Source organism: Aquarana catesbeiana, linkage group LG13, assembly GCF_042186555.1.
Source record: "Aquarana catesbeiana isolate 2022-GZ linkage group LG13, ASM4218655v1, whole genome shotgun sequence".
Lineage (NCBI taxonomy): Eukaryota > Metazoa > Chordata > Amphibia > Anura > Ranidae > Aquarana > Aquarana catesbeiana.
The window spans coordinates 207423342-207440339 of record NC_133336.1 but is presented as its reverse complement, the minus strand read 5'-3'; the positions used below and the strand labels follow the sequence as shown (position 1 = coordinate 207440339).

Genomic DNA, 16998 nt, shown 5'->3' with positions numbered 1-16998 from the left:
CGCAAATAGCATCACAACACCCCCCGCAAATCGCATCACAACACCCCCCGCAATTCGTATCACAACCCCCCCCACAAATCGCATCACATTGCCCCCAGCAAATTGCATCATACAGATCCCCCAAATCGTATCACAACACCCCCCGAAAATTGCATCATAACACCCCCACAAATTGCATCACATAGCCCCCCACAAATCATATCACAACACCCCCACAAATGGCATCACATCGCTCCCTGCAAATCACATCACAACACCACCCACAAATCGCATCACAAAGCCCCCTGCAAATTGCTTCACAATATCCCCCACAAATGGCATCACATCAGTCCCCTCAATTTGCATCACAACACCCCCAGCAAATCGCATCACATTGCCCCCAGCAAAGTGTATCATAACACCCATCACATGCCCCCATCAAAACTGCCCCATCATATTGCCACCATCAAAACTGCCCCATCAATATTTCCCCATCAGAATTGCCCCATCAAAACTGCCCCCATCGAAACTGCCCATCATATTGCCACCATCAGAATTGCCCCATCAAAACTGCCCCAATCAAAACTGCCCCTATTAAAATTGCCCCCATCAAAACTTCCCCCATCATATTGCCACGATCAGAATTGCCCCATCAAAACTGCCCCATCATGTTGCCCCCACCAAAACTGCCCCATCAAAATTGACCCCATCAGAATTGCCCCATCAAAACTGCCCCATCATGTTGCCCCCATCAAAACTGCCCCATCAAAATTGCTCCCATCAGAATTCCCCCATCAAAACTTCCCCCATCAAAACTGCCCCATCATATTGACACCATCAGAATTGCCCCATCAAAACTGCCCCATCATATTGCCCCCATCAAAACTACCCCATCAAAACTGCCCCATCAAAATTGCCCCATCAAAACTGCCCCCATCAAGACTGCCCCATCATATTGCCCCATCAAAACTGCCCCATCATATTCCTCTATTATAAATCAGTACATGGTGTGTCTGTCCCCTCCCCGGGCTCTGTATGTTATCAGAGCTGAGATGCTCCAGCCACCTCCCCCACCGCCCATCACTGTGTATGAGAAGCTTTGGTAACCATGACAACAAAAGTGATGCTACGGCCCAGCGATGCTTATTGTCTCCTGGGATTGATGACAAATATCTCCCAGGAGGCATTGCAGAGAGGGGAGGAAATGCTGGGCCGCGGCCGAGGACAGGAAGTGCCGACTACTATACAGTATATAAAAGTGAGTTTAAGGGGAAAATATTCCAATTCTTTATCAGCACACACAGCGGATTTGGAGGGAAATTACTTTAAAATATGGGTGGAGCTCCACTTTAAGGTCCCGTTGTCACCGGCCCACTAGCGCACGAAAAGTGCAGCTAAAGCACCACTAAAGCATCGCAAAAATGACCAGCGATTTAGGGCTGTTTTATCGGCTCTGCAATGTGAAAAGGGGTCTTACTACACAAGTCACTGTATGGTGATTGGAGATGGAAGTAGTGGTGAATGGGTTGTAGGAAATCTGCTTTTACACATTTATGAACTTTCTCTTGATGTTTGTAATTTTATGAGATAACTTTGTTGCTCTTCATGTTTATGTATTTTTGTACATTATATGTTATATAGATTGAAGTATCTGTGAATAGATTGCAGGAAATCTGCCCTTCCTCACATGTATGAAAGTATTTTTGTAGTGAATGGAATTGTTATATCTGATCCCTATTGGTGGAATTATCACATCTAGTATAATATGGAAGACTGCAGCACTAGTATATAACATTCACACAATATAAATGTGACAATATAACAATAAAAGTGAGACTCCTCATCACAAAACTCCCTATAAGTGTATATATAACAATGGTATGGAGAATATTTCACTGATAACTAATGAAGAGAATTTATAATCAGCAGATATAAAATTAGTGCAGCAATATTAGTACAACATTTTCAAAAAAGTTCCAAATAAAGAACGGTAATAATAAAATCTTCTCCACACCATAAGATCAAATCCTCCACCATGATGTTCAAAGGAAATCCCAAAGTACAATGGTGTCACTTTTAGTCAATGAAGTTTCCACAACATGAGTGAGACTTCTGTGACCATCAAAGTGAATCTCTACAACTGAATCCAAGACTTAGCAGAAGGTTGGAGGTGAAAGCCTAGAGGTCAGTGTGAGTGTGTATGGTCCAATCCCCATACAGGAATAATGAATGGATCACACCACCTCATCCACTTCTCATGTCACATTTAGTAATTGGGATCCACAATAAGAGAAATCCTCCAATAGTGTAGATGATCGATCGTCTTTTATAAAGTGATCTCATATTAATGATTCCAATAAAGAGAAATGAGTTCCATTCATGTAGAGAATAGTTACATTCATTCCTGGGGGAGAAATTCATTTTCTTCTGGTAACATTCTTCTCTTCTTCTACAGATTGTATGATAATCACCTGACAGACAGTTCCTGCCCCCACCTGGCATCTGGAATAAGAAATAACCAGACACTGAGGACACTGAACCTGTCTGAGGACAATCTGAAGGGTCCTCATTTCAGGGATCTGATGGAAGCTCTGACAACAAGCCGGATAGAGGAATTAGAGTGAGTATAACAGGACTGACTGAGACAATAATATTCTGGGACAGTTTTATATCTAAACCACATACATAATATAGAAATATGAAAATGTCATCACTTTCCATCTTTAGACTCCATAAGGCTCCATGCACACTGGGCTTAAAAAATGTCAGTTCCCTTGGCAGAAAAACACTTTCATATAGAGATTTTATTGTACAAAGTTTAGACGAGTTTAGGAGAGTTTTGCATTTTTTCTGCCAGAAAGCTCCAATCAGAAACATGAACCAGAAGGTTTTTTTTTCCTGCCTCTAAACATTGAGCTCAAAGTATGTCTTGGAACATGGAGCTGCTTCTACAGGCAGAATACAAAACTCTTATAGTAGCAGCAATGTATCAAGCCAGTGTGCATGGAGCCTAAATATCCAATACTGGACTATTACACTAGATTACCAAAAGTATTGGGACACCTGCCTTTACACACACATGAACTTTAATGGCATCCCAGTCTTAGTCTGTAGGGTTCAATATGGAGTTGGCCCACCCTTTTCAGCTATAACAGCTTAATTTCTTCTGGGAAGGCCGTCCACAAGGTTTAGGAGTGTGTCTATGGGAATGTTTGACCATTCTTCCAGAAGCACATTTGTGAGGTCAGGCACTAATGTTGGATGAGAAGGCCTGGCTCGCAGACTCTGCTCTAATTCATCCCAAAGGTGTCCTATCGGGTTGAGGTCAGGACTCTGTGCAGGCCAGTCAAGTTCCTCCACCCCAAACTCGCTCATCCATGTTTTTATGGACCTTGCTTTGTGCACTGGTACACAGTCATTTTGGAACAGGAAGGAGCCATCCCCAAACTGTTCCCACAACGTTGAGAGAATAAAATTGTCCAAAATGTCTTGGTATGCTGATGCCTTAAGAGTTCCCTTCACTGGAATTAAGAGGCCAAATCCAACCCCTGAAAAACACCCCCCACACCATAATCCCCCCTCCCCCCACACCATAATCCCCCCTCCCCCCACTCCATAATACCCCCCCACACCATAATCACCCCTCCACCAAATGATTTGCCAGTGCACAAAGCAAGGTCCATAAAGACATAGATGAGTGAGTTTGGGGTGGAGGAACTTGACTGGCCTGCACAGAAACCTGACCTTAACCCGATAGAACATCTTTGGTATTATTTAGAGTGGAGACTGCAAGGCAGGCCTTCTAATCCAACATGATCGTTAGTATGGTGCTTTTGACAGCCAATTCCGATTTTTCGTCCGACAAAAGCTGGATGTGCAGACTATAAAATTTTTATCGTACATGAACTCAACATCTGATTTTTGTTTAATCCAAAATAAATTGTGAGAGCAAGACTATGCATGCTAAGAAACGAAAGAATACATACAAAACTATTCAACACATCACGTCACTTCTGAAGTTGTATTCTGTCAGAAGGGAATTTTCATATGGAGAGTAACCTCTTCACTTTCGATATGAGACTAGCATGCCACAAAAAATGGATGAACAGTCATCCAAAAATCTGATCGTGTGTACGAGGATTAAGACTGAGATGCCATTAAAGTTCATGTGCTTGTAAAGGCAGGCGTCCCAATACTTTTGGTAATATAGTGTATGTCTAAACTACATAAACTTAATAATGGAGATATATTTCATCTCCTGGTTGTCTTTATATATCACCAATATCAGACAGTTCTCTAAAGCTGGATTTAAAAATATAAAACATTCAATATCTGCACTAAAAAACATGAACAACTTTGTGCAAATCGAATGAATGAAAACCAGCCGCCAGCAGGAAGTCTGATATAGAAGTACAAATAGTATAATATAATTCTATGTATAGAGCCCTACACTTAGTGATAAAATGTGTGATGAGACAAATGAGAAATCTGCAATCTACAATGTGTCCGAATACCAACACTTCTAATGTAGATGTGATAACTCCACCAATAGTGATCAATAATACAAATTCACAGCTACTTCAGTCTGTTAACATATAATGTGCAAAAATACAATATCACCCGAGGTGTCCAGACAATGGCCGCAATCACATTACATAGAAAAGAAAAAGCCTCCATGTCACTGCCTGGACTCCATCATACACGGCTGCAGTCCGGAGCGGTGTGTGTTCTGAGTTCTGTGTATACTCGTGTATATGATGGAAGTGTACAATCTGTGATTCTATATATATTTAAGGATTATGCACTATGGAGGCTTTTTCTTTTCTATGTAATGTGATTGCGGCCATTGTCTGGATACCTCGGGTGATATTGGAGATACTACCTGGAGGACTGACATTCCGTGGCACAGTCTGTTCTCATCGGAAGCCGGCTTGAGCGGAGTGGCGCTGCTGGAAGGATATAAACAAGCGTGTCTGGGCCTTGTGGGGACAAACCTTTTGGTAAGTGACATGTTTGCTCACCGGTGTGGGGGAGGTTGATTGAAGTTGCTGCAAAGAGGTGGAAGTTGATCAGCATTGATTTAATCCATCTGGATGAATCTCTGGTATTTCTGTTAGACCCCCTTCACACTGAGGCAGTTTTCAGACATTTCAGCGCTAGAAATAGCACCTGAAAACTGCCTCCCATTTATTTGTATGAGTGCTTTCACACTCGGGCGGTGCGCTTGTGGGACATTAGAAAAAGTCCTGCAAGCAGCATCTTTGGGGCGGGTTATGAGCATTATAAATAGCGCTCCCAAAACGCCCCTACCCATTGAAATGAATGGGCAGCACTTCCAAGCACTTTGAACGCGCCGCAAAACTGGTCTTTTGTCTTTTTTTAAAGCTGTGTTCCGGCCGAATGTTTACTTTTTAAATAAAAATAGCCCTATAATACACAAGCTTAATGTATTCTAGTAAAGTTAGTCTGTAAACTAAGGTCCGTTTTGTTAGATTATAGCATTAGTTTGTTATTTTATAAACTTCCAGCAGGCCGTGGCCATCTTAAGTGTGGGCATCTGAAGCCAGACTGTATTTCTTCCTGGATCTCATCCTTGTAGATCTCGCACATGCTCAGTGCAGCACAAGCAGCGTGATAGGTTTCAGGTCAGGTTTCCATAGCTACGGCAGTGTCAGAGGAAGTTACTGCCCCTTAGCTATGCAAACCTCTCCTCCCCTCCTCCCTCCAGGAATAAGTAAATAAATTACAATTGCATTATTTCTTGCATTGCCTACCTGCAAATGGCATAGAGCAAGTAAAGATGAATTTCTATGACATCACATCACCCCGAGAAAATTGCATCACAACAACCCCCGCAAATCGCATCACAACAACCCCCGCAAATCGCATCACAACACCCCCGCAAATCGCATCACATAGCCCCCGCAAATCGCATCACAACACCCCCTGCAAATCGCATCATACAGCTCCCCACAAATCACATCACAACACCCCCCGCAAATTGCATCACAACACCCCCACAAATCGCATCACATAGCCCCCCACAAATCGCATCACAACACCTCCCACAAATGGCTTCACATCGCTCCCTGCAAATTGTATCACAACACCCCCCGAAAAAATCGCATCACATTGCCCCCAGCAAATCACATCATACAGCTCCCCTAAATCGCATCACAACCCCCCCCCGGAAATTGCATCACAACACCCCCACAAATCGCATCACATAGCCCCCCACAAATCGTATCACAACACCCCCACAAATGGCATCACATCGCTCCCTGCAAATTGTATCACAACACCCCCCGGCAAATGGCATTACATCACTCCCCGCAATTCGCATCACAACACCCCCCACAAATCGCATCACATTGCCCCCAGCAAAGCATATCATAACACCCATCACATGCCCCCATCAAAACTGCCCCATCATATTGCCACCATCAAAACTGCCCCATCAAAATTGCCCCCATCAGAATTGCCCCATCAAAACTGCCACCATCAAAACTGCCCATCATATTGCCACATCAGAACTGCCCCATCAAAACTGCCCCATCAAAACTGCCCCCATCAAAACTGCCCCCATCAAAATTTTCCCCATCAAAACTGCCCCATCATATTGCCACCATCAAAACTGCCCCATCAAAATTGCCCCATCAAAACTTCCCCCATCATATTGCCACCATCAGAATTGCCCCATCAAAATTGACCCCATCAGAATGTCCCCATCAAAACTGCCCCATCATATTGCCACCATCAAAACTGCCCCATCAAAATTGCCCCCATCAAAATTGCCCCATCAAAACTGCCCCATCATATTGCCACCATCAGAATTGCCCCATCAAAACTGCCCCATCAAAACTGCCCCATCAAAAGTGCCCCATCAAAACTGCCTCCATCAAAACTGCTCCATCATATTGCCACCATCAAAACTGCCCCATTATATTGCCCCATCAAAACTGCCCCATCAGAATTGCCCACATCAAAACTGCCCCACCAAAACTACCCCATCATATTGCCATCATCAAGACTGCCCCATCAAAATTGCCCCCATCAGAATTGCCCAATCAAAACTGCCCCATGATATTGCCACCATCAAAACTGCCCAATCAAAATTGCCCCCATCAGAATTGCCCCATCAAAACTGCCCCATCATATTGCCACCATCAGAATTGCCCCCATCAAAACTGTCCCCATCGAAACTGGCCCATCATATTGCCACCATCGAAACTGCCCCATCAAAATTGCCCCCATCAGAATTGCCCCATCAAAACTGCCCCATCAGAATCGCCCCACCAAAACTACCCTATCATATTGCCATCATCAAGACTGCCCCATCAAAATTGCCCCCATCAGAATTGCCCCATAAAAACTGCCCCCATCAAAATTGCCCCATCAGAATTGCCCTATCAAAACTGCCCCATGATATTGCCACCATCAAAACTGCCCCATCAAAATTGCCCCATCAGAATTGCCCCATCAAAACTGCCCCATCATATTGCCACCATCAGAATTGCCCCATCAAAACTGCCCCATCATATTGCCCCCATCAAAACTGCCCCCATCAGAAATACCCCATCAAAACTGTCCCCATCAAAACTGTCCCCATCAAAACTGCCCCATCATATTGCCACCATCAGAATTGCCCCATCAAAACTGCCCCATCATATTGCCCCCATCAGAAATACCCCATCAAAACTGTACACATCAAAACTGTACCCATCAAAACTGCCCCATCATATTGCCACTATCAAAACTACCCCATCAAAACTGCCCCATCAAAATTGCCCCATCAAAGCTGCCCCCATCAAAACTGCTCCATCATATTGCCACCATCAAAACTGCCCCATTATACCCCTATCAAAACTGCCCCCATCAGAAGTGCCCACATCAAAACTGCCCCATCAGGAGGAAGAAGATTTCCATGTTCTGTTAACCAAATGGTGCAGAAGTGTCGCTGCGGGGATGGGTGTGGGTGTGTGTGAGAGTGAGTAAGTGAGTGCTCCTCCCCCCTCCTCCAAATCCCGGGCTAATGGACAATCATTCGGCCGACAGCTGAGAGGCTGCACACATGAAAGAGCTCACCTCGCCTGCCGCGTGTCTTCAGTCGTCTTAGTGCAGTAAGGATACGCTGGCACTCGGGAAGGAAAAAACATCGGATTTTACTGGCTGTTGTACCCACTGGCTGTTCCATCTGCTATACCCACTGGCTGTTACGCCTGCTCTACTCACTGGCTGTTCCATCTGCTCTGCCCACTTACTGTTCTATCTACTCCAACTTCTGGCTGTTCCATCTGCTCTACCCACTGGCTGTTCCACCTGCTCTACCCACATCGGTGTCTAGCTGTACCCGGCTTTGCGGTACAGGAGAGTGATTACATCCCGGAGCTTCTCTGATAGCGGACGGATGGCTGGACGGCGCGGCAAGGTAAAGCAAACTTGATTAAAGCTGGGAGCTGAATAAGCTGAAAAAGCAGAGTACGGGGGAGAGGGCTTCATTTGTTTTGTTAGCCTGGTTACCTGCCTACAAACCTCTGCGTATAACAAGACAGCCACACACTGACATTCTCCCTAATAGCAGACGTGTGGACAGCTGAGGTGGGGAGAGAAAAGGAAACTGCCACTGTTGCACTTCATCACCTTACCTCACCCAGGCAAACTTCACAGTGTAAAAAAGCGGTGTAAGAGAGAGAGGTCTCTGGTAGGCTGTATGCCGGTTCACAGCCCCTCCGTACAGTAAAGTAAAGACACACTGGCATTCCTCAGAAAACAGAAGGGAGGCTAGTTGGAGTGGGAAAGAGAGAGAGGTAGTGAGAAGAGCGGCTGCTCTGACGGGCTGCAACCCCTCCCCCACCCCCCAACTCCCTGCTCTATTCTATTTGAGTGGAGTGTGAAGAGGGAAGAAGGAGAAGGGAAAGGAAAAAAGGAAAGAACATTTTCTTTTTCTTAAGATGACAACACGCAGACAAGCAGCCCTGCAACCAACAGCAGGGAGAGGCAGAAAATCGACAGAAGGCATTAAAGCGTACCTATCCCCCCGCATACCTGAGCAAATAGGAAGGTCGGATACAAAGAAGCGAAGCGGAGGTAATATCATGGACAATAGATCCCCTACAACAGGGAGAGGGAGGAAGACCCCAGAGCCAAGCCCCCCCGGAAGTGATGGGAGCCCCAAGGTAGTTGGTGCTAAGAACAAGGGCCAACACATACTTGATAATGGACATCAACCAGGGGGCATACAAAGCCCACTAGTAGAAAGCCGGGATACTATGGCGCAATGGGAAAATAGCAGGTGGTCACTAGAAGAGTCACAGCCCATAGACACAGAGACCATGATTGGAAGAGGAGGAGAAGACCCAGGCCCTGATATGGACCAAAGCACCAGACAGGAACATATAGAAATAACAAGGTGGGACATGGGAGTAAGAGGGGTACCACATGGATATGAGCATGACCAGGAGAACGCTCAGGATGGCGAGGGGAACCCACAAGGGTGGAATGGACCAAATGCAGAACCAGAAAGGGACATCTGGGAGTTGTTGAAGGCCCTCCCCACCAAAAAATGACATACAGCAATTAATAAAAGCAGTTGAACAATCATGTATGCAAGCTGTGGCAAGTTTAAAAGAGGACGTCAGGGATCTGGGATACAGAGTAGAAGGGGCAGAAAAAGAACAAGAAACCATCACGCAGGCAGTGGTTGATGTACAAGAGTCCATGAAAAAATATGAAGAGATATTAAACTCATACAGAGATCAGCTGGACGAGTATAAGAATAGGGACAGGAGACAAAATATACGTATAAAAGGATTAAAGGAATCAATTACAGCGACAGAACTAGCCCCAGCAGTGCAAAAAATTTTTGGACAGATTCTGGGGGATCAAGCTCCAAGCATTATTGAAATAGATCGGGCACATCGGGTCCCTCCCCAGAACACAAAAGCTGACACACCTAGAGATGTAATTTGTAAAGTTCACAAATACACCGTGAAAGAAAACATAATGAAGACAGCTCGTAATATTCCCACAATTACATTTGAAGGCTCAAACATAGCGCTGTATCCAGATATCTCAAAAAGAACTCTTTTTAAACGAGGGTCGGTCCGCCCACTGCTAGAAACCCTACGAAAGGCCGAGATTAAATACCGGTGGGGGTTCCCCTTTAGCCTAACAGCTTCTAGGGACGGGAAAACTGCAACCCTGCGAACAAAGGATGATTTAAATTCATTTATAGAGAAATTAGACCTCCCACAGGTGGACTTTATGGACTGGAGAATAAACTCTTCAAGGCCCCCGCTGCAACGAACAGAAAAGTGGCAGGAAGTACCGGCAAGGGTTAACAGGGGTGGAGCCCAAAGAAGGACTTAAAGGACTATTTTTTTTCCTTTTTTTTTTTTTTTCTCTGGGAAGAGTTCTACAGGGTGAAGCCCGGGAGGAGGGGGGAAAAGAGGGGGGACTTGAGGGAAAATGAGGACCTTGTGTAGGTCAATAGGTCAACCCCAATTAAAGGGGAGAGTAATCCTGCGGAATGCAGGGAAGGGGGGTAGCATGCGCATGGGAGGTGTCGATATGCGCAGGCTCCCCGCCCGATTTTTAGATATACCCCTAAAGAGAGGTTTTTTGTATGGGGGAAGAGTATGTAAGGGTTATGTTTATAACACAAATGTGATGTATTTTTTTCTTTTTTGTTATGTTATGCATAAGTGTGTGTTTAATGGGGTACTGAATGTTGGGAATGGGGAGGTAATAGGGGGGGTGGGAGTGGCAGAGGGGAAGACAGAGATTAAGGGCAAGGGAGCAGGGGGTTCCTGGGATAAAAGGAAATGACAGCAATATTGAAAATACTTTCATATAATGTGAGGGGGTTGAGCTCACCAAATAAGAGAGGGAGACTATGGGTGGAGTTGCAACATCTGGGAGCTGATGTGATTCTCCTGCAGGAGACCCACTTCGGGGGCGGCTCGATTTCAGGCCTGCCCCAGAATATACTGAAGCAATGGTATCATGCGGTATCCCCAGTAGCAAGGGCAAGAGGGGTCTCAATTGCATTTAAGAAATCATGCCCCTGGATATTGGAGAACGTACAATGCGACCCAGAAGGTCGGTATTTGTTTGTAAAAGGAGTAATACAGGGGAGACGATATACCTTTGCTTCGATATATGCACCCAATGAAGGGACTGTTAATTTTTTGGTTAAAATGTTTAAAAAACTCGAAGAATTTAAGGAGGGATGTGTAGTGGTTGGAGGAGACTTCAATATGGTGCTAGATCCAAGTACAGATACATCCACGGGTAGATCCGCTTTATCTTTTGGAGCCATAAAACGAGTTAAACAAACCCTATGCGCACAACATCTTGTGGACAGCTGGCGAGCTTTACATCCAGGGACTAGGGACTTTAGTTACTACTCTAAAACACATGATATGTACTCACGGCTGGACCATTTTCTGGTGGATCAATACTACCTGGGAAATGTTAACACAAGTACAATTGAACCAATAACTATATCCGACCACGCTCCAATAATTCTGACCATCAGACCAACTCAAATGGCTCGTGCAGAACGAATATGGCGGCTGAACGAGTCATTGCTAGATAAGGAGGAAACAGTGGAGAATTTAAGCATTAAGATAAAGGAATATTTTGAAATAAATAAAACAGAAGGAATGTCAGATCAAGTGGTGTGGGAAGCCCATAAGGCAGTTGAAAGAGGGGAACTAATCACCATTGGTGCGCACAAGAAAAAGGAAGGTAAAAGAGAGATAGACGAACTACTAGAGAAGATTAAGGCCCTAGAGATAAAGCATAAGGAAAATCTCAACAAAACAGATGGTAGGTGTTTGGAAAGCTTACGAGTAGAGCTTTCACAATGCCTAGAATATAGAGCAAAGAACAAGATCAGTTTTTTGCTAACAGAGCATACGAACAAGGAAATAAATGTGGAAAGCTGTTAGCAAAACAACTTAAAAAACAACAGGACTCTAGACACGTGCATAGCTTATTAGTGCAAGGCAAGAAGATACTGGACACAAAAGCTATAGCTAAAGAATTTGGTAAATTTTATGAAGCACTATATAACATTGCTATAACGGAACCATCTGAGGGAGGGGAAAGCGAGGATCAAAGGAGGAATGAGATAGATGAATACATGAAGAGCGCTGTCATGCCTACAATACCTAAAGAGATATCAGAGGATATGGAGCGTCCAATCACGGTTGAAGAGTTGAGCAGAGCGATGGCAAACTTGCCCCTCGGGAAAAGCCCAGGGCCAGACGGGCTGACAAACTCATATTATAAGAAATTTCTCCCAGTTCTGGTAAAACCACTCTGCAGTTATTTTAACTCCATTAATGCTGCGAACCCACTCTCTCCAGAAGCATTTGGCATATATAACGGTATTACCAAAAGAGGGAAAAGATCCCCAGTTGTGTGTGTACTACTCCGATACAAAACTACTGGCAAAAATCCTGGCATCGAGACTTCGGGAATACGTAGGTGATCTGGTACATCCAGATCAAATGGGGTTTATAAAAGGACGGGAAGCCAGGGACAATACCATCCGCGCTCTCCATGTATTGCATTGGACGCGACATGGTCCGGATAGAGCCCCAGGTATCACTCTGTCGATGGATGCCGAGAAGGCCTTCGACAGAGTGACCTGGGGCTTTATGAGAGCAGTACTGGGTAAGATAGGTCTGGGGAGAAAAATGCTAGGATGGATCATGTCACTATACGGGAAACCAAGAGGAAGAATTAAGGTCAATGGGACAGTATCCGAATGCTTCAACATACAAAACGGTACTAGGCAAGGGTGTCCACTGTCCCCCTTGATATTTGCGATAGTGATGGAACCATTTTTACGCAGAGTTAGAAAGAATGAGGACATAGTGGGGACATACATAGGACATATGGAACATAAAGTAGCAGCATATGCGGATGATCTGTTATTTTTTCTCTCCGCTCCCCAGACATCTATAGCCGCACTGATGGCGGAGGTACAGAGATTCGGAGGGGTGTCTGGTTTCAAGATTAATTTTGAGAAATCAGTCATCCTTCCTAGTAATATATCAGTGGAGATGGAGAGGTCACTGAAAGAGATGTATCCATTTATATGGAATAAGGAGTCACTGACATACTTGGGGGTACAAATTAGCGCAGACTATGAACTATTGTATGAACGTAACTATGGCTCACTACTGAAAGAAATAACAGAAGAGCTAAAGCAATGGAAGGGTAAATTTTTGACCTGGTTCGGAAGAATCAGTGCCATAAAAATGAGTATACTGCCCAGAATGGTTTATGTACTGCGCACAGTGCCAATCAAGTTGCCAGTGACTCTTTTTAGGCAAGTGCGTAGGCTGTTTGTGTCCTTTGTATGGAATGATAGGAGGCCTAGATTAGCCTATGATTTTTTAAGAAGAAGCAGAGGTGAGGGAGGCTTAGGACTCCCGGATATATCCTCCTACTATAAGGCCATGACTCTAGTAAGAATAGTAGACTGGTGCCAGGACCTAAAGAGGAAACCATGGGTACAGGCAGAAATGTCAATGGCGGGAAGAAACCTGGCAGGAGCACCATGGATCCAAGGGTCATCGAGGGGGCTGTCACAATGGACATCACCGATGACCCTGAATTCATTGGAAGTATGGGATAGAGTGAATAGTAAGGGTAGATATGCCCCCCAGACCTCCCCTCTGGCTCCTCTGGAGGGATTTCCTTGGTTCCCCCCGGGGGAGGAGACGGGTAGTCTGGGGGCATGGGGCCAGGATGGGAATACTAGATGTGGCAAGTTTGCTCCCAATGGAGCCCTTTTATCACTGACAGAAATGGTCATGAAATTCGGTAAGATACGAATGGCAGAATGGAAACATCACCAAATGAAGAGTTTTCTCAAGAAATCTAAACCATTAAGACCCATGAACTCACTCACAACATTTGAGAGGCAGTGTGTACAGACTTCAGAATCTGGACATATGCTATCTCGAATGTATAGAATGATTTTAAGGGAACAAGAAAGGACACCCCCATACTTTGTAAAAGAGTGGGAGAGGGAGCTAGGCCAAGTCTGAACAGATAAACAAATTAATAGAATGATATTGTTAACATTCACAACATCCATGAGCTCAAAAGTGCAGGAGATAGCATATAAGTTCCTGGCGAGATGGTATAGGACACCAGTAAAACTAGCACAAATCTTCTCAGCATCTAGCGATAGATGTTGGAGGGGGTGTGGACAGAGGGGAACATTTCTCCATCTTTGGTGGACATGCCCAATAATTAAATCATTTTGGGAATCAGTGGCCATATGGATTGAGAAACTAACAGTGGATTCCTTGGAATTCGGGCTCATACAATATTTGTTCCATGGGAACCCTGGATCTGTTAAAAAGTATAGGGAAAGCATAACCCCACATTTATTAAACGCAGCAAAAAAACTGATCCCGAAGTACTGGAGGTGGGATTGGAGCCCGTCAGTCATGGAGTGGAGAAATGAGGTTAACATAATAAAGGAAGCGGAGAGGTGGGTTCATGTGGTCAAAAACCAAAAAGAGAAATTTGAAATTATATGGGCAAAATGGGAACAGTGCGCCAGGGAAATAACGGAAGAGGGAAATAATAATGGATAATGGAAGTAGAAATGGTATAGTCATTAAGAAATAAGATAAGCCCAGAAAGAAAGAGTTAAACATTAACATGACTTCTCCAATGCCAATTAAGTAAAGGGGGTGGGGGGCAAGATAATGTATGGATATATGGTCTCATTTTTCCGAGGGAGGTTTTCCTTTTTTTTTTTTTTTTTTTTTTTGTCTTCCATTCACCCTGATTCCCTTAATTAACACTGAGTGGTGAGGGTGATGTGGGGTAGGGGGTTTGTTTTTCTCCTTTTTTTTTTTTCTTCTCTTTTTTATTAAATAAATAGGAATTATAATGATTACAATGATTTATAACACGATTCAGAAGAAGGGGGATTTCACTGTATAATTTAGTCTATTAGGTTTGCACATCGGGGGGAAGAGTAGAGGTAAACCAATACTAAAGAAAAGGGGGAGGGAAGAAGGCACAATTTATTGATTATGGTCTATAGCAGGGGTCTCAAAGTACCGGCCCGCGGGCCATTTACGGCCTGCGGAGTGGTTACAATTGGCCCGCAGGGCCGTTGCATACTGATACATTTCCAGGTAAGCAACGGCCGTTTGCTTACAATGGTTTTTTTTCTCTTCCTGGTTTACTCGGAGTAAGTCGGGCTAGCTGACGTCAGGGACATCACGTGACGTCCGCCGCTGTTGCTTCTGGGAGTTGTAGTCCACGGCTGTGCGCTCAAGCTCCCTGCACCTGGTGGGTGGAGTCTGGAGAGAAGCGAGCGCAGCCAGCCTAAATACAGCCATTAGCATTGCTATGGGGGGTGCGGGAAGGGCTGGGGGTGTGGCTGCCTCCTCCACCCCTCCCACAGACCACTTCACTATGCATGATGCCGCAGCTGAAGCAGATAGAGGCGAGGAAAGACACAGCAGCCCCGCCCACCCGCCCGGGTCTTCATCTGCAGGCATGAGGCATGCTACGTAAGTTACTCTGCACACTGTCACTACATAGAGTTCTAAGATGCCCTGTACCACCCCAGCCTGCCATTTGCCACCCCAACCTGCCCTGTGCCACCCCAGCCTGCCCTGTGCCACCCCAACCTACACTGTGCCACCCCAACCTGCCCTGTAGCACCCCAACCTACTCTGTACCACCACAACCTGTCCTGTACCACCCCAACCTGTCCTGTACCACCCCAACCTGCCCTGTACCCCCCCAACCTGCCCTGTACCACCCCAACCTACCCTGTGCCACCGCAACCTGCTCTGCGCCACCCCCGCCTGCCCTGTACCACCCCAACCTACCCTGTGCCACCCCAACCTGCCCTGTGCCACCCCAACCTACTCTGTGTCACCCCAACCTGCCCTATGCCACCCTAACTTGCCCTATACCACCCCAACATGCCCTATACCACCCCAACATGCCATATACCGCCCTAACCTGCCACTATACCACCCTATACTATCATTTACAGGGGCTGGTTTGGGGTGCGCCCCATGACAGTGCGCTGCCTGCATGGTTCTGTGCAACCTAGACAGGGGGGGTGACACCATGTTTTACCGCACAAGGTGACACCAACCCTAGTGACGCCACTGACTACAGCCAAACTACAATTCCCAGTGGGATCTTCTTGGACACCGTCATGGCTGAGTCTGACTCACTGGCTTGGTGTGCAAGGAGGAGGACCTCTCCTGCTAAGCCTGAGCTGGCAACTGACATCGGCCCATCGCTGAGGTCACGGTAAGAGACCCTGACACCCCCAGCTGACCTCCACATGATCATCCCATCTATCCCCCCTATACACCTCATTTACCCTGCCCCTGTGCCCATCCAGTAACCTCAAAATAGCCTTCAACACTGGGAGCTGCCCAAGTGCCCATGGCCGGTGTATCCTGCTAGGAGCTGGCTGCGAACCTGTGGGGTCCTGCTGGCTGCTGACCTGTGGGGTCCTGCTAGCCTCTGGCCATGGGCTATGGGTCCTGCTGACCTGCGGGTCCTGTTGACCATGGCCTACAGGCCAGAAGGACAAACAGGTTCCCAGCCAGCTCCCAGCAGGACCCACAGCTTGGCTGCTGGATGCTGCAGAGCAAACACTGCCAAGCATCAGACAGTAAGCAGTGACTGGTAGCAAGCAGTAACTACCACTATATATACTAGTTTAATGTTCTTTTTGAAGCTTGAAAGTTTGCATGCGGCCCCCATGGAATATGAAAACTCGTCCTGTGGCCCTCAGGTAATTTGAGTTTGAGACCCCTGGTCTATAGTGACCTAAGACACGTATTGAATGAAGGGGAAACTTACTGTATAAATCTAGTTAAGCACGTTTGGATATGGGGGGAGGAGTTGAGTAAAGTGATATTAAAGATGAGGGGGAAGAATCACAGAAGATTAAGGAAGGGAAGGGAGAGGAAAGGGAGGGGGAGGGGGGAGGAGGGAGAG

At 45.8% G+C, this 16998-nt stretch overlaps 1 protein-coding gene across 2 annotated transcripts in view; it reads left to right on the top strand.

Annotated features, from left to right (window-relative positions):
- The window catches only part of LOC141117774 (NACHT, LRR and PYD domains-containing protein 3-like), a 445237-nt gene that overhangs the window by 358773 nt on the left and 69466 nt on the right, over positions 1-16998 (top strand). For both annotated transcript variants that reach the window (XM_073610805.1, XM_073610806.1), the window contains exon 7: positions 2435-2599. In XM_073610805.1, the coding sequence (XP_073466906.1) occupies positions 2435-2599 (165 nt within the window). The remainder of the gene's footprint in view (positions 1-2434; positions 2600-16998) is intronic.